This window comes from Bufo gargarizans, chromosome 3 (genome assembly GCF_014858855.1).
Source record: "Bufo gargarizans isolate SCDJY-AF-19 chromosome 3, ASM1485885v1, whole genome shotgun sequence".
NCBI classification, from domain to species: Eukaryota; Metazoa; Chordata; class Amphibia; order Anura; family Bufonidae; genus Bufo; species Bufo gargarizans.
The window spans coordinates 206,174,236-206,192,911 of record NC_058082.1 but is presented as its reverse complement, the minus strand read 5'-3'; the positions used below and the strand labels follow the sequence as shown (position 1 = coordinate 206,192,911).

The window sequence follows — 18,676 nt, the reverse complement described above, 5'->3', positions numbered from 1 at the left end:
GTTCAGTCATTTTGACTGATCAGGCAAAAGATAAAACCGTAGCATGCTACGGTTTTATCTACGGCGAAAAAAGACTTGCCTGAATTCAAAATACCAGAATGCTGGACCCGTCCTCCCTTTAAAAATGGGAAATAAATACCGGATCCGTTTTGCCTGATGACACCGAAAAAACGGATCCGGTATTGCAATGCATTTTTCTGACTGATCAGGCATTTTTCAGACTGATCAGGATCCTGATCAGAAAAACGCCTGATCAGTCAGAAAAAATTACATGCGTTTGCATACAGTTTGCCTGATCAGGCAGGCAGTTCAGGCAACGGAACTGCCTGCCGGAATCAAACAACGCAAGTGTGAAAGTAGCCTTACGCTGGTCATATGGACTTTTCCCCAGTTGACATGTCACGTAACCTTTGAATATACAGTAGATAAGAAAATGTGCCATACAAAAGATCCCATTGATAAATGATCCGTGTATCCTGGGAATGACAGCTAATGCTGTACATCTTCGGACTAATATGAATGAGGAATGGGGGTCTACAGTGCACTGGCAAATCATCACTGCAGCCCTCAGGATGGGTGCTTTGTCATATTCCATCTGCAGCAGAGACCTCACACCACTAATATTAACATTTCCATGGCAACCAGAATTCTAAGACTCGTTATTATGTGCAGTCTAAACAGCTCTAATTTTGTTGGTACCCCCTCCCCCCCCCCCATTCTGTGAATAAAAGCCGAGGCATCACCGGCTGGCACAGCCGTGTACAATAATTGCCATTTTCAGTGTCATTATGACAAGCACTGCAAAAAATATAATATAAAGAAATATTATGTGGATCAGATCAAGACTTATTTTTATGTTTTGTCCCCTGGAAACATGTGATTATTTCCATACACTGTGTCATGTCCCACAAAACAAGCAGCTTCCTCTTCTACAGTGCTTGGGTACGATCACACGGTATAGCTGTGTCCCGGTTGTAGTTAAAGGGGTTTTCTGAGATCTTTTTACTGGTGGCCTATCCTCTGGATAGGTTAATAGCATTTGATCGGTGGGGGTCCGACACCTGGGATCCCTGACGATCAGCTGTTTGAGAAGGTACAGGTGCTAGCAGTAGCGTTGCGGCCCTCTCACGGCCCGCATTGTTTAGTCGGTCTTCAGTGTTAATGGCTGAACAGCACCCGCAAAACTACGTGGCCATTAACAAAGAAGGCCAACTAAACAATGGGGTCCTAATTAGTTCATTGGAGCCTGGAGCCCACTGTGGTGCATATAGCAATGCTCAACTGCGGCATGTGGTCATACCCTAATGTCTGTGAGTTATAATTTGGCAGATTTATTCATGTCATTTTGCTAGTATTTGTCAGGCAGTGGTATCCACCAGCATTTTTCCCACTCGTTATAAAATGCTGTGAACACTGGAAAAAACGCTAAAGTTGCAAATTCTGATGTAAAACAAAAAGGGGTTGTATAAAAATTGTGACTTTTTAGAGCCAATAAAACTGGCATGTGGGGCTTGATAAATTCCCCCCTAGAGTAGGCCCAAACTCTACCCCCAGGTGCCTGTTTTTTCTTATGTATGAATCCCTGAGAACACACAGGACACGTGCATGTCACATTACGGAGGTATTGTCCCCTAGAGGCATGGCTTATACAGGAGAAATACAAACATGGAGGTACCGATGTGTGCTGTGGTATTGGGTCTGCACGACATGAGGGTAAATCCATGAACCTAAGAGCACATGCACACGTCAGTGTAGTTTATGTGGATTTTCCATGCAGATGACCGTGGCCGTATTGTGGCTTGCAAACAGCGGGTCCGCAATATACAGGCACTTGCCGTGTGCGCCGAATAACAAATTCACTTGAATGGGTCCGGAATCCAGGAGATACCGTGCGGAACAGAGACACGGATGGGAAGCCCACGGAAACACTACGGAGTGCTTCTGTGGTTTTTCTGTCTGTGCCGCCCTCGGATGTGGATGGTGGACCCCATTCAAGTGCAGCTGGCGGCCACAAGGTCAGTGCCTGTGCATTGCAGACCACAATTTGCGGTCCGCAACATGGGCAAGACCGGCACACAGTCGTGTACATGAGGCCTTATGCTGAGTTTCTGCGTCAAAATCCACATTTGGATTTTGTCACAGACTTTGAGGCCGATTTCCTCTGGATTTCACCCTGTGCTTATACATTTAAAATCTCACATGATGTGCATTTAAAAATCCGCACCACGGGTCAATTCCCACATTGAAAATGTCCTCAACATGTAAATTTTGACAATCCCATATACATATAGCTGGTTCTGTATTACACTGCGGATTTTCTGCATGAAAATCCACGCAGAAAATGGTTGCGTAATATGCACCTTTTTTTTTTGCCGCGCCAAGAACGCAGCATAGCCACTCGTTTGTCAGCTGATCTGCGTCTTAAGGCCGTTTTTCTCTCATCAAGTTTGCGTTCAGGAAAAATCGCAGCATGTTCTATATTGTGTGTTTTTCACGTAGCCCTGGGTCCTTTGTGTGAAAAACAGAAGGCATCCGGATGCAACGCGTTCTTCACTGATGGTGGCTAGGAGATGTAGAGTGTTATTCAGTTTTTCTTCACAAAAGTAAAAAACACATAAAATCTGGACGGGAAAAAAAAAAGCCGACACTGAACACAACCGCAGAAGTAACTGCTTGAAATTATCTGCAAAAGCATCAGTTTTTCCCTAAACAGATGCTGTCACAATCCGTATCGCTGGTGTGAAATAAGCCTCAGGGCTCATGTACACGGCCGTTCCGTGCATTGGGGACACATCCGTGCAGATTCCGCAGAAAGATCCAGACCCATTCAACTTCAATGGGTCTGTGATCCGTCCACACCGCAAAAAATAGAACATGTTCTATTTTTTTGCGGTGCGTAGGCACAGAGAGAAACCCCATGGAAGCACTCCGTAGTGCTTCTGTGGGGTTCCATGCCCCCGTTCCGCACATTCAAGTGAATGGGTCTGCATCCGTGATGCAGGGTGCACATGGCTGGCGCCCGCATATTGCGGAGCTGCTGTTTGTGGGCCACAATACCGGCACGGCCGTGTGCATGAGCCCTTAATGGGGTTATCCAACCCCTATAATGATCCTCCCAATTCCGTGGCCCCTCGTATACATTATACTTACCTGCTCCCCGGCACCTGCGTCGCTCCGGATCTCTGTGATGCTGGGGAGGCTCATCCCTGGGGAGATGCAGCCATTTGGAGCGACGCGGGTGCCAGGGAGCAGGCATAATGTAAATGAGGGGCCCAGGCATTGGGAGGGTCATTACAGGGGGTGCATAACCCCACATCATTACTGGCAGCACAGTGTAATCAGGGATGTGCTGCCAGTAATCAATAGAGCTGAATGACTGCAGCAGTAGTAATCATTACTCCCACATTTACTTGCATTCGCCTCTGTAAAAACATATTTTTTTTTTTCCTGCGGCCCCCAACATAAAAATCACGGTGCACCCCTGCCCTGCCGCCACAGACCATGCACACAGAGTAAGCTCTCTGTGCGTTGTGTCCTTTTTAAATAAAGCTTTGTGAAGAGACTGGCGGGGAGGGAGAGCAGGCGCAGACAGAAGGCGGGAGAGACAGCAGCGGCACGGGGGAGGGGAGAGTTGACACACAGGAAGCGTTGCAGGGGGACACCGCTCTCGGGACCGTCCACTTGGAGACTGCCAGTGACATCCGCGCTGTCTCACACGCAGTCAGTAGCGACTGAGGCGCTGCCGCCGGCTGAGGAGGAGGGCAGTCATTCCGGGAATGCTGGGCTTAGCCTGGGAGACAGGTGAGCGCTGCCTGCAGGTAGGGAACATGTGTACGGCTCCCCCTGACACTGCGGGAGGTGGCCTGGGATGACCCGCTCTCAGCACTCTATACACCCCCGGCGGGCGGACCCCCCCTCTGTAGCTCCTCCCCCTGTGGCCGCTGCAGGGCTTCACCATAACAATGACAAGTGCAGAGCTGTCACTGCATGGAGTGTGATCAGGGCAGTGGAGGGCCTGCCCTCTGCATGTGCCACCCTGCCATTCTGTGCCTGCTCACCCACCATTGTGACTTCACCTTAGCTCATTTGGCTTTGATGCCAAGGCTTGCCTGCCCTACATCCCTTTTGTTTATTATTATTATTTTTTTGTAGAAGGGCAGTATTTTATTTATTTTTCTCACTTATATAGCGTGCTTTATTCCGCAGCGCTTTACAGACATTGGCATTACATTGTCTCTAATGGGGCTCACAATCTAAGGTCCCTATCAGTATGTCTTTGGAGTGTGGGAGGAAACCCACCCAAACATAGGGCGAACATGCGAACTCCAACCCCCCCCCCCCCATGCATCCCATGTCCAACTCTCCAGAGCAGCAAACAAGGGTCAGGGTCCTAGAGATGGTACCTCTGCCTATGACCTCCAATACAGAGCAGCAAACAAGGGGTCGGGGTCCTGGAGATGGTACCCCTGCCTATCACCTCCAATACAGAGCGGCAAACAAGGGGTCAGGGTCCTAGAGATGGTACCCCTGCCTATCACCTCCAATACAGAGCGGTAAACAAGGGTCAGGGTCCTAGAGATGATACCCCTGCCTATGACCTACAATACAGAGCGGCAAACAAGGGTCAGGGTCCTAGAGATGGTACCCCTGCCTATGAACTCCAATACAGAGCAGCAAACAAGGGGTCAGGGTCCTAGAGATGGTACTCCTGCCTATGACCTCCAATACAGAGCGGCAAACAAGGGGTCAGGGTCCTAGAGATGGTACCCCTGCCTATGACCTCCAATACAGAGCGGCAAACAAGGGGTCAGGGTCCTAGAGATGGTACCCCTGCCTATGACCTCCAATACAAAGCGGCAAACAAGGGTCAGTGTCCTAGAGATGGTACCCCTGCCTATCACCTCCAATACAGAGCGGCAAACAAGGGCCAGGGTCCTAGAGATGGTACCCCTGCCTATCACCTCCAATACAGAGCGGTAAACAAGGGTCAGGGTCCTAGAGATGATACCCCTGCCTATGACCTACAATACAGAGCGGCAAACAAGGGTCAGGGTCCTAGAGATGGTACCCCTGCCTATGAACTCCAATACAGAGCAGCAAACAAGGGGTCAGGGTCCTAGAGATGGTACTCCTGCCTATGACCTCCAATACAGAGCGGCAAACAAGGGGTCAGGGTCCTAGAGATGGTACCCCTGCCTATGACCTCCAATACAGAGCGGCAAACAAGGGGTCAGGGTCCTAGAGATGGTACTCCTGCCTATGACCTCCAATACAAAGCGGCAAACAAGGGTCAGGGTCCTAGAGATGGTACCCCTGCCTATCACCTCCAATACAGAGCGGCAAACAAGGGGTCAGGGTCCTTTATGGCTTATCACAAACTTGCTATAATCATTGTCCTAGAGATAGTAGCCCCCACCCTTCACACTGGTATGGCTTGCATTATCAGGGCCCTAGAGAATACATTTGTTTACCAGGGTCCTAGAGTTGGTAACCCAACCAGTCAGACGTTTCTGGCATATCCTGTGGATTTGCTATAATTGCTGTAGATGGGAGTATCCCACTTAAGGACTATAGAAACATAGAATGTGTCGGCAGATAAGAACCATTTGGCCCATCTAGTCTGCCCAATATACTGAATACTATTGTTGGCCCTATCTTATATGAAGGATGGCCTTATGCCTATCCCATGCATGCTTAAACTCCTTCACTGTATTTGCAGCTACCACTTCTGCAGGAAGGCTATTCCATGCATCCACTACTCTCTCAGTAAAGTAATACTTCCTGATATTACTTTTAAACCTTTGCCCCTCTATACTAGATAGAACTGGTACTGTCTTGTGGCTAGTGCAGGACTCTGAAGAACGAGACTGCCGGTCATGTGCCGGACGTTCATGCTTGGGCTAGGCGTTACACAGTAAGGCCTCATGCACACAACCGTTTCATTCCGTGTCCTTTGTTCAGTTTTTCGTGATTTTCTGCGGACCCATTGACTTTCAATGGGTTCGTTGAAAACTCGGCTAATGCGCTGTTTGTCATCCGTGTCCGTGATCCGTGGTTTCAGTCCGTCAAAAAAATATAACCTATCCTATTTTTTTCACAGAAAACGATTCGCGGACCTATTCAAGTCAATGGGTCCGTGAAAAAAGATTGTCATCAGAGTCCGTTTTTTTCCTATCCTTTGCATGGCAAACTTGACTTAGACTTTTTTTTACTTTCCTTCATGTCTGGTGATCCTCCAAAAATAAAGGAAGACACACGGAAACGGAACAACGGAACCCCATTTTGCAGAACTGACCACAACAACGGTCGTGTGCATGAGGCCTAACAGTAGTGCCTAGATTTCCTTCTTAAAGGGGTTATGCAGGGTGTAGATATTTATGGCCTATCCTTAGGGTAGGTCATCAATATCCACTCGGTGGGAGTCCGATATCACGCACCCCCACCGATCAGTTTCTCTTAGCATCCACTGGAAATAACATTGTAAATGGAGCCGGAAGCAAACGGCTTCTAGGGAATAGGAGTGGAGAGAACTTGTTTCCTCCCACTCCGTCCATTGTGGTATTTCCAGCACTATTGGTGCCAGCCAAACCTTGCCAGCAATTACTGCCAACCAGATAGTGCACCGTTAAAGGGTTATTCTCATCTCAGACATTGATGGCATTTCGCAAGGATTTGGCATCCGTGTCAGATAGGCCCAGGTAGAACTTGCACGTATCTGCAGAACGGGGACCCAAAGTGAAGGAGAATGCACCGCACATGCACAGCATACTCTCCATTCATTGCTATGGGAGTTCCAAAAATAAGGCGTGTGAGCTGGTGGCCGTAGGTGTAGCTGTATCGCCGTCCTCAGGACAATGATAGTTGAATACTGCAGTAAGGGCTGCAGTATTTTGTGCTGCAGTGGGGTATTTGGTTCTGCTGGGGCTGTATTTTTGCTGCACTGTGGTATCTGGTTCTACTAGGGCGGTATATTGTGCTTCACTGTGGTATCGGGTTCTGCTGGGGCGGTATATTGTGCTGCACTGTGGTATCTGGTTCTGCTGGGGCGGTATATTGTGCTGCACTGTGGTATCTGGTTCTGCTGGGGCGGTATATTGTGCTGCACTGTGGTATCTGGTTCTGCTGGGGCGGTATATTGTGCTGCACTGTGGTATCTGGTTCTGCTGGGGTGGTATATTGTGCTGCACTGTGGTATCTGGTTCTGCTGGGGCGGTATATTGTGCTGCACTGTGGTATCTGGTTCTGCTGGGGCGGTATATTGTGCTGCACTGTGGTATCTGGTTCTGCTGGGGCGGTATATTGTGCTGCACTGTGGTATCTGGTTCTGCTGGGGCGGTATATTGTGCTGCACTGTGGTATCTGGTTCTGCTGCGGTGGTATATTGTGCTGCACTGTGGTATCTGGTTCTGCTGGGGCGGTATATTGTGCTGCACTGTGGCATTGCTGGCCCTGCCTACTTCTGTTGACCCTGCCTTCTGTCAATTTGGACCTTCAACTTTTAGGATTTTTCTGGGGCCGCCCCTACTTCCATCCGCTGTACAGATTGTGCTGTGAGCAGCTTCCAGAAAACAGCTGATCGGTGTGAATGCCCGATGTAAGACCCCCACCGATCTGATATTGATGACCGATCCCAAGAACAGGTCATCAGTATCTAAGTACTGGAAAAAAAATTGTGGTTGGTGTGACAACATTTACCTGTGAAGGGATGCTGATGACTTGTACCAGCACATGTCGGTGGCCTGCCCTCCGCTACACATGGTCCTACTGGTCAATAGTTCAGTTCCTTCTATAGGAGAGGAAGAAGAGTATGGAGCGAAGAATGGAGGCCACATTGTTCCTATATGTCGCTGTAGATGAACTAGATGTAATTGCCGCTCTCTGTTTCAGTGGTGGGCAGTTGGCAGCATGGAGAGGCTCCTCCAGCAATCCCGATCTTCCCTCTACATTATGTGCATTTCCCCGCCACAAGCTGTACTGCCCTGTGTTCAGTGCAGGGCATCCACACAGGGCCTTCACTCCCTACACGAGGACCTTTTCACTGGTTAAGGTCTGGTTTGGTTTTATTTAGCATGATCAGCACGGTCAGGCTGGATTCACCTATAGCAGATCAACGCATTTTTTTTGGTGGTGTTTTTCAGATATTTTAATATTTAGTCTATTGGAAAATCTATATTCATTGTTTTGTTTCTTGCTTCTGTAACACAACATGCGTTGCTGAATGCCATGTAATATCACCGGTAGGGATGAGCGAATCGACTTCGGATGAAACATCCAAATTCGATTCGCATAAAACTTTGTTTCAATACTCCACGGAGCGAGTGCTCCGTACAGTATTAGAATGTATTGGCTCAGATGAGCCGAAGTTATTACTTCGCAAAGTCTTGCGAGACTTCACATAATAACTTCCGAAATTGATTTCTACTATAAAAAAACATTTCCTGAACTCGAGTTCGGTTCCAAGGTACCAATACTTTCTTATACTGTATGGAGCACTCGCTCCATACAGTATTGAAACTAAGTTTTATGTGAACCGACTTCGGATGTTTCATCCGAAGTCTATTTGCTCATCCCTCATCAGTGGTACAATATCCGATCAGTATTTGGAAACTACAGCGTTACTATGTTTTGCACTCGTGCAGAAAAATCGTGCATGTTCCCGCAACGCACCCGCACCTTTTCCCCCAACGCCCGTCTGAAAGAAGCCTTAGAATTATGTGGTTACAGCACTTGTCTAGGTGGGGGATCCTCATCTGACTCCATTTATTTGGATGAGTGTTTTGCAGTCCTGCACAGTGGGTGTCACTGAAGCGTCGGGGCCACAGCACTCACTATTTCATTCTCAGTCAGGATCCTGGTAGGAAACAGAAGTAATGGTTCCACGAGTGGACGATCTAGCAGATTGTTGGAAAGTAAGTGTTCCTTCCTGATAATCTGATCGCTAGTGGAGGAGACTGGTGGATTTACATGCAGCGATCTCCTCCAGAGTATGGGGAAGAGTGATCGCTAATGTCATAGCTCTTCCCCATACTGTTCACAATTTGCCACTAGGAAGCAATGTTTTGTTCTGCACAAAAGATCCAATTACCCAATGAACAAGCGTTTTGCTTGTTTCTCTGGTAATCGGCGGTGCATTTACACTGCAAGATCATTGCTAACGAGCGTTACTAGCGCAACTGATCAGTTTGATTGGCAGCCCGTGTAAAGGGCACTTAAGGTAATGTCCGTTAGGGCTTGTTCACACGGCCGTTGTGTGCTCGTGGCCGTATTGCTGCCCACATACGGTAGGTCCGCAATACATGGGCACCGGCGTGTGTGCACTTCGCATCACGGATGCGGACCCATTCACTTGAATGGGTCCGGAAGCACGGATTGCAACCCCATGGAAGCACTATGGAGTGCTTCCGTGGTGTTTTTGGCTGTTCCTCCGCACCGCAAAAAAATAGAACATGTTCTATTTTTATGGTGCGGACTGATCACGGACCCATTCAAGTTGAATGGGTCTGGATCCATCCCGGCCACCGCATGGACGTTGCCCGTGCATTGGAGACCGCAAATTACAGTCCCCAATGCACACAACTGCCGTGTGAACAAGCCCTTTGGCTGTGTCTAGATGGATGCTTTTTGTGATGTGACCTTTTTTTATTCTTAACCTGTGAGCCACATTTATCCCCCAGCTTGCGGTTTAGTGGTTATTGCAATGATCCATCTGGGGGTATTCATGTACCCCTCTGTACTACTCAGCCAGCCGTCTCTAAGCACTTATTCCTAAACCACCACGTGGGAATATGCATCAGATCACCTTACAGGTGTACTCGTCGGGGGCTGGTTCTGGTACAGAGATGTTTGCAGCCCATTAAAGTAGCTTGAATAGGTCTGACTGCAGTTCCCTGTACAGAGAAATTAGAAGGGGTGCAGTGCTAAACCAGTCCTGCGGTCCCTTCATTTTTTTTGGGGGTCACAGTGAGCTTGCAGTAGTTGGCCCCCTGATGACGATAATGAGCTCAGTTTATAAAACTAGACTAATAATTACATTTTTGGCGGTCCCAGGAGCAGGAACCCTGCGATCAGTCATTATAAGACAGACCTCCTTCTGTTAGGGCAGTTTCACACGAGCGGATGCCGTGCGTGACATCCGCTCCGTGAATGACAGCCAAGACCCGATGCGGACAGCAGAAGCACAGAGCATTAACATGACTGATAATGCTCCGTGCCTCTCTGTGTCCTCTTTACTACGAAATCACAGTGAGATAAAGTTGTCACTGTGATTTCGTAGTAAAGAGATCACAGAGAGGCATGGAGCGTTATCAATCATGTTAACTGCTCCGTGCCTCTGCAGTCTGCATCGGGTCTTGGCTGTCATTCACGGAGCGGATGTCACGCACGGCATCCGCCCGTGTGAAACAGCCCTTAGAAGGTTCAACGCAGGAATAGCTCAATTCTGCAGGTCACTTGTGATTCACTGAAAAATTCAGTAGATTTTATTTTGCAAGGTTCAAACTGAAATGTTCTTGCAGTTGCTATTGTAGACTGTATGTCCTGTTCAGGTTGGTATTCCAGATATCTCATTGTGAGTTTTATTTCAATATGTGATTTCACTGCACGTATCAGAATATCAATGACGCTATAAACAGTTTTATTTCTATTCATTCGACAGGACCTGCACAATGCGTAGAGGAGGGTGGAGGAATCGTACGGAAAGCAGTGATGGCTGGGGTGCCACCGTATGTCATATTCTCTTATATATTGGGAGCTTGCCTCCCCGTTAAGAATTTGGGATGTGACTACTTCAGAATAAGTTCTAATTTCTCTGTGGTCCACTTGTATTCCAGGGGTACATGGCGGCTAAGGTACAGAAACTAGATGAGCAGTTTCGACTGGATGCCCCACTGCAGCAACAGAAAGACGGAACAGCCACTAACATCTTTAATGGGGTTTCAATCTATGTGAATGGTTATACAGGTATGTGTATTGTGTTTGTCAATGATGTTTAAATACCTGATATAATTCAGTTATGCAATATGTGAATCTTGTATTATTAAAAGGGTTATCCAAGAGTCTGACAGACCTCCCAGTGTGGCCGACCCGTGGTGAAGATCATACTTACCTGGGTTCGGTGTCTAGCGCCCCCGTGGCAGCTCTCTGGGAGGTCTGTCTGACTCTTGGATAAAGTAAAGGCCCCATACACATTAGACTGTTGTCAGCTCGAAAGACAACAATCTAATGTGTATGGGAAGCCCCCGACTCTCTCCATGTTTATGATCCTTTTTTTTTGTTCTCCTGGGAGATAAGTCTCTGACAGAAGTGCCTGGCATCCGTTTCTCTTCTCTCTCCATTGAAAACACATACACGCTCGTGCATGTCTATGAGTGGGTAGGGAGAGGTAGCTCTCAAATATTGAAGGTGTATAGGACCGTTAAAACCATTGCTCCTCGAAGGACTTTTGCCTTGATACATGTAAGGATTATTCTCGGGTTATATCGACTTGCCCACCTGGATACTGTTGATGTTCCTGAGTCACTGCTGATGTCACATGGTTTCCATTTGGCAGAGAAAGCTGGAGGGGATGCATAATTTATTTGGTTTATGCAGGTGCACCTAATTTATGAAATGGCACACAGTAAAAATGAATTTGATGCAAGTGCCATGTGGTTTACGTGTGTATCATTGAAAGTACACCAGTGGGTTGCCCGGTGTGGGGATGCAACATTTTTAAAAGTTGTACATCATAATTGAAACATAAAAGTGTTCTAATGTCTAATCCTGAGCAACTTTTCACTCCACTTTTAAAAGTGGCAAAATTTCACTAAAAGTCACAAAAATGCACAAAGTGTTATACGTTTGCGACATTTTTGTATCACAAAACGAGCCTAGCAGATTTTATAAATGTCCCACATGGTCTTTGTCTTCTGTGCATATTCCTACCAATATATCATTGTTAGGCCTCATGCACACGACCCTTGTTTTGGCCCGCATCCGAGCCGCAGTTTTTGGCTCGGATGCGGACCCAGTCTCTTAAATGGGGCCGCAAAAGATGCGTACAGCACTCCGTGTGCTGTCTGCATCCGTTGATCCGTTCCATGGTCCGCAAAAAAAATTATAACCTGTCCTATTCTTGTCCATTTTGCGGACAAGAAAAGGCAGTTATATCAATGGCTGTCCATGCTTTTCCGAAAATTGCAGAACGCACACGGACGCCATCCGTGTTTTGCAGATCCGCAATTTGCAGTTGTGTGCATGAGGCCTTATATGAAGACATGCAGAGAGCACGCTGATGTGTAAAATAAGTCTTTGCAAAAAAAAAAATATCTAAGAATGCTTATCTCCCCCTGATCCCACATGTACTAGTATGAGACAGCCCATTTGTCATGAACACATTTAAGGATATTTTATAAGCCCTTTACGCCACTATTGTGGTGTAAAAAACTCCATATGTGCACCATAACTTATGATTTTTAGGCTTATTTGGGCTTAGTGGAATGGGGTAGGGCTTTGTGTCGTCCGCCGCATTTACTATACTTTCGCCAGAAAGTGGTGGAAGTTATAACTGAAGTCTTGAAGACTTGTTAAGAGGCATCAGTAGGCGCATCTCACACCAGTCCAAGGAGATCAAGGCTGGAATTCGCCAGTTGATGTCCCTAAGGCTGGGTTCACACCTGAGCGTTTTACAGCGCGTTCCTACGCGCTGTAAAACGCTCAACAAGGAGAAACCAATGATTCCCTATGGGAATGGTTCACACTTGGGCGTTTTACAGCGCGTACGATCGCGCTGTAAAACGCCCGACGCTCCAAAAAGTACATGAGCGACTTTTGGGGCGTTTGTGGCCATAGGACACTGTAGTGAATCACACAAACGCGCGTCAAACGCGCGTTTACTATTACAAGAACGCGCATAAAAATGCGCGTAAAACGCGCGTTTGCGCAACGCTCAAGTGTGAACCCAGCCTTAGGCTGGGTTCACACCTGAGCGTTTTACAGCGCGTTCCTACGCGCTGTAAAACGCTCAACAAGGAGAAACCAATGATTCCCTATGGGAATGGTTCACACCTGGGCGTTTTACAGCGCGTACGATCGCGCTGTAAAACGCCCGACGCTCAAAAAAGTACATGAGCGACTTTGGGGCGTCTTGTCGCGCGTTCCCGTACATAGACTTCCGGGAACGCGCGACAATGGGCGTTCGCATACTACTGGAGCCGCGTAGGTGAGACGCCGGAGAATCGCGCATACACAGCGCTCAGGTCAGGACGCTCAGGTGTGAACCCAGCCTTATGGTGTATAGGCATGACATGCTTAGGCTACATCCACATATGCGGTTGTAATTTTGGTGTTCTGTTTCGGCAAAGGAACAGAATACCAGACTTGTAGTATTTGGCGTATATCGGCAAAAGTAGTGTCCGATGGATTCCATTCACTGTAATCGGATCCACTAGGAGCCTGGCATGATTACTGGCATTCTGCAGGACAAAATACCGCTGCATGCTAGTGCTCATATGCATGAGCCCTAAGAAGTGCAGAGATCTGCTGCATCAACTGCAGTAGATGTGTCTGCCAGTAAGCAGTGACCTGAGGGTATTCAGACTAATGCTTAGCTGGTTGAAAGAGAAATTACAGTATTTTGGGACTATAAAATCTTACTTAAAAGTGCATCTTATAGTCCAGAGTCATGGTGCTGGGCCAGTGGGCTGTGTGTCTGCACTGTTGGGCGATAATAAATAAATTAAGAATTATTAATTATGGTCATTGTTGTGGCAATTTTATTAGGATGTGTATTTAATATATTGTGTATTGTCATCATGTCTCTGTGTCAGGGTAAACCATTGGAGTGCATATCTTCCCGTGTATGTTCTGTCATAGCTGCTGGGCGCAGAGGTCTCCTTCGGCGAATGGTCCATGTGCTAAGCACTGGGCTGTGGGTCGGGGGAGACTGATGTGTTCAGCAGAGCAGTGTTTTGTTGGCTGATGTATGGACGCCGGCTAGGGCCCCCGCCCAAGACGTGGATTTATTGGCTTGGCGTGGATGCATTTGTTAAGAGAACAATATATGAAAGGAACGTGCGTTTGTTGTCTCTAGTGCGCCTGATCAGCCGCTGGAGATAATGACGTTGTCCTGTAAATGAGGATCATAGTAATTTTATCTGGTATTGATCACTGAGCAAGGCTGGATAAAATTAGCTCCAGTGGTAATGGTAGGTTATAGTATACATGTGTTTGTTAGCTGGCTATGATGGTGTCTTGTCTTCCTATGTCATCACTTCCTGTATGTCATCACTTCCTGTATCCTTGTCTTGGGCCAGCCCCTTTTACACCTTTTGTTAGTAAATAAAAGAAACAGACTGGGCAGGGAGGAGAGGAGTTGCTCAGAATTCAATCAAGATGGTAACACCTGGGTCTGGCTTTGACTGCGGCTGAGGGAAAGGGGATTTACCTTTTTCCTTACACAAATATATTGGAGAGAAGATTACAACGAATAAAATTTCCAGTCATAAAATAATTAACCATGAAAAAAATGATGTATCAAATTTTTCATAAATTCTTGAAATTATGACCTGGCGAATTGTAGACAAATTAATTGATACAATTCACATCTGAGTCCGACGATTTACTCAGATAATAAGATCTTTTGATGTGAGATGACATTAATGAAAAATATGTAGTCTTACATTATACAATAATACACAGGTATTATAAAAATATGCAGATTTATTAGTTACAAGATTATAAACATGCATAAGTAAATAAACACAATGATGCATGCAAATAAGGCCTCTTTCACACTTGCGTTGTCCGGATCCGGCGTGTACTCCACTTGCCGGAATTACACGCCGGATCCGGAAAAACGCAAGTGAACTGAAAGCATTTGAAGACGGATCCGTCTTCAAAATGCTTTCAGTGTTACTATGGCACCCAGGACGCTAGTAGTGGGGGAGCGGTATACTTGCAGTCCGTGCGGCTCCCGGGCGCTCCAGAATGACGTCAGAGCGCCCCATGCGCATGGATGACGTGCCATGCGGACACGGACGGTAAGTATGCTGCTCCCCCGCTCCCCACTACACTTTACCATGGCTGCCAGGACTTTAGCGTCCCGGCAGCCATAGTAACCATTCAGAAAAAGCTAAACGTCGGATCGGCAATGCGCCGAAACGACGTTTAGCTTAAGACCGGATCCGGATCAATGCCTTTCAATGGGCATTAATTCCGGATCCGGCCTTGCGGCAAGTGCTCAGGATTTTTGGCCGGAGCAAAAAGCGCAGCATGCTGCGGTATTTTCTCCGGCCAAAAAACGTTCCGGTCCTGAACTGAAGACATCCTGATGCATCCTGAACGGATTTCACTCCATTCAGAATGCATTAGGATAAAACTGTTCAGGATTCAGAACTGTTCAGGATGCAAGCAGCGTTCAGCTGTCCGCCTGTCCGTGCGGAGGCGAGCGGAGCGGAGGCTGAACGCCGCCAGACTGATGCAGTCTGAGCGGATCCGCTCCATTCAGACTGCATCAGGGCTGGACGGCTGCGTTCGGGTCCGCTCGTGAGCCCCTTCAAACGGAGCTCACGAGCGGACCGACGAACGCTAGTGTGAAAGTAGCCTAAGCCATTTGCAACATAGTATAAAGGGTTAACTTCTGAAGTCTGTATAAAATGTATTCTATACATTTTGACCTTAGAAGCTTTAATTCAAATCTATAGGGATTAATTCTGACACTTGTAGCAATTAGAGACAGACCTCTAGGTGTCTCTCTGAATGTTTCTCACACTGTTGATCTATGGACCGTAATTATATGAATGGGCCTTGTTTTCTCCCAGAGATATCAGTACCTCCTCTGTCATACCAGCATGTGATTAATTGTTACAAAACGCATCTTTACAGAAACCTTTGTGCGACCTTACTTTGGCCTACTCAAGACATACAAGATTGTAAATCTAGTCGAGTCTGGCTCTTAAAGGCAATTAACATCCACCTGGACTAGAATAATTGGATCTCCATGCATATACCTATAGAAGTGCACTGTTGTGCCTTTTCATGTCTCCCTACCTGACATTGATCTGTGTGATCAGTGCAGGCAGGGTGAACGATCATGGAGAGGACTGTGAGAACCACCTCCCTCCCCATGCTGAATATCCCCAGGCAGCAGGGAAATACATAAAAGCTCTGGCTTAGGCTACTGTCACACTAGCGTTGGATCGGATCCGTTCTGAACGGATCCGATCATAATAATGCAGACGGAGGCTCCGTTCAGAACGGATCCGTCTGCATTATTTTGGCATATAAAAGCTAAGTGTGAAAATAGCCTCGGACGGATCCGTCCAGACTTTCAATGTAAAGTCAATGGGGGACGGATCCGCTTGAAGATTGAGCCATATTGTGGCATCTTCAAACGGATCCGTCCCCATTGACTTACATTGTAAGTCTGGACGGATCCGCACGGCCAGGCGGACACCCGAACGCTGCAAGCAGCGTTCAGCTGTCCGCCTGTCCGTGCGGAGGCGAGCGGAGCGGAGGCTGAACGCCGCCAGACTGATGCAGTCTGAGCGGATCCGCATCCATTCAGACTGCATCAGGGCTGGACGGAAGCGTTCGGGTCCGCTCGTGAGCCCCTTCAAACGGAGCTCACGAGCGGACAGCCGAACGCTAGTGTGAAAGTAGCCTTAGGCGTAAATAAAGGACCTTTGTTGATGTCACCAGTGAGAGGAGTCAGACCAGTAAGCAGACTACTCAGTGGGTACTGTATTGTACTGTGCACTGTAACTTCCTGTCATGTGACCAATGCGCCATTGCGGTTTGCTTTAATGGTCAGAAGATGACTGACTAGGATTGACAGGAGCTAACTGTAATCTATTAATGCCCCATTATTTTATAATTTTCTGTTGTCTAAACCCAGGGGCGTCTTATGGTCCGAAAAATATTGGTAATTACTGCAGATACAGATATTTTTGTTGCCCAAAAATATAAATCGGCCTAAGCTTGTTTTTGTTATGCTTGCTTTTCTCTGCAGAATAATTATGGGTATTTATAATAGTAAAACCTTGGGCATCTACTTATCATGTAGACTTAGGCTAGTTTCACACTTGCGGCAGGACGGATCCGACATGCTGTTCACCATGTCGGATCCGTCCTGCGGCTATTTCGCCGTGCCTGCGGACCGCCGCTCCGTCCCCATTGACTACAATGGGGACGGGGGCGGAGCTCCGGCGCAGCACGGCGGTGCACGGAGAAAGCCGCCGGACTAAAAAGCCTGACATGCAGTAATTTTAGTCCGGCGGCCTTTCTCCGTGCAGCGCCGTGCTGCGCCGGAGCTCCGCCCCCGTCCCCATTATAGTCAATGGGGACGGAGCGGCGGTCCGCGGGCACGGCGAAATAGCCGCAGGACGGATCCGACATGGTGAACAGCATGTCGGATCCGTCCTGCCGCAAGTGTGAAAGTACCCTAAGGACAGCGTACTAGGCATTAGGCTGGGTTCACACCTGAGCGTTTTACAGCGCGTTCCTACGCGCTGTAAAACGCACAACAGGCAAGAACCAATGATTCCCTATGGGCATGGTTCTCACCTGGGCGTTTTACAGCGCGTACGATCGCGCTGTAAAACGCCCGACGCTCAAACAAGTGCTTGAGCTTTTTTTTGGGGCGTTTGTCGCGCGTTCCCGCACATGGATATTCGGGAACGCGCGACAATGTGTGCACCCCTGTCTCTGTATGCGCGATTGTAAACGCCCGTACAATCGCGCATACAGAGCGCTCGTTTCAGAACGCTCAGGTCTGAACCCAGCGTAAGGAAGCTCTGCTGTGCTTCATTCACAATTTTTTTTCTGCGTTCTCTGTAGTACAAATTCTGCATGCATCAAACACTTGGTTGCCTAGCAACACTGGCAGAAGCACATCCTGTGTGTGACTGCTCAGATAACCTTTGTATTCTGCATGCGGCTCCTGGGCTGTGGTTGGGAATAAAGAGTGTTTTCCAGTGATCGAATATTGCCTCCCGTGCAGATTTAGATTTTCATGGAAAGCAGTAATAATGCTGGTTTCCTCAGTAAGGCCGGTTCACATCACCGTTTATTTTTCTGTTCCTTTGATCTGTCAGAAAAATAAAGAAAACTGATTCTGTATTTTAAGCATCCATTATGCTCATTTGTGCACATTTGGCATTAGTTTTTTAACCATTTCTGTCCGAGATCCGTTATTTTAGATGGAAATAGAAAATGCATGTAACAGATGCTTAAAATGCAGGATCCGGTTTTTCTTTACTGTTCTGTTTTTCTGACAGATAAGAGGAGCGGAAAAATACATGGTGATGTGAACTCGACCTAAATTGAACATTATCATTCATCCACACCCATGGCTAAGGGTCTTTTCTTACTATGTGGCTTAGTGTCCTCACACTAGCGAGTCCCTTGCGGGAATCATAATTTTCCTATAGTCCTAAGGCCTATTGCACACGACCGTAGGGCTTTTTCAGTGTTTTGCGGTCCGTTTTTCATGGATCCGCTGTTCCGTTTTTTTTGTTTCCGTTGTGTTTCTGTTCCGTTTTTCCGTTCCGTTTTTCCGTATGGCATATACAGTATACAGTAATTACATAGATAAAATTGGGCTGGCCATAACATTTTCAATAGATGGTTCAGGAAAAAACGGAACGGAAACGGAAGACATACGGATGCATTTCCGTATGTGTTCTGTTTTTTTTGCGGA

General features: G+C 47.3%; 1 protein-coding gene across 3 annotated transcripts in view; it reads left to right on the top strand.

Moving 5' to 3' along the window:
* The first annotated feature begins 3,603 nt into the window (after positions 1-3,603).
* REV1 (REV1 DNA directed polymerase) overlaps positions 3,604-18,676 on the top strand; it is a 91,624-nt gene continuing 76,551 nt past the window's right edge. For 2 of the 3 annotated variants that reach the window (XM_044286960.1, XM_044286958.1), the window contains exons 1-3: positions 3,604-3,801; positions 10,655-10,721; positions 10,830-10,959. In XM_044286960.1, coding sequence (XP_044142895.1) covers positions 10,665-10,721; positions 10,830-10,959 — 187 coding nt within the window. In that variant the 5' untranslated portion in view covers positions 3,604-3,801; positions 10,655-10,664. Of the gene's footprint in view, positions 3,819-10,654; positions 10,722-10,829; positions 10,960-18,676 lie in introns of all 3 variants that reach the window. The other variant, XM_044286959.1, reaches the window with a different exon arrangement.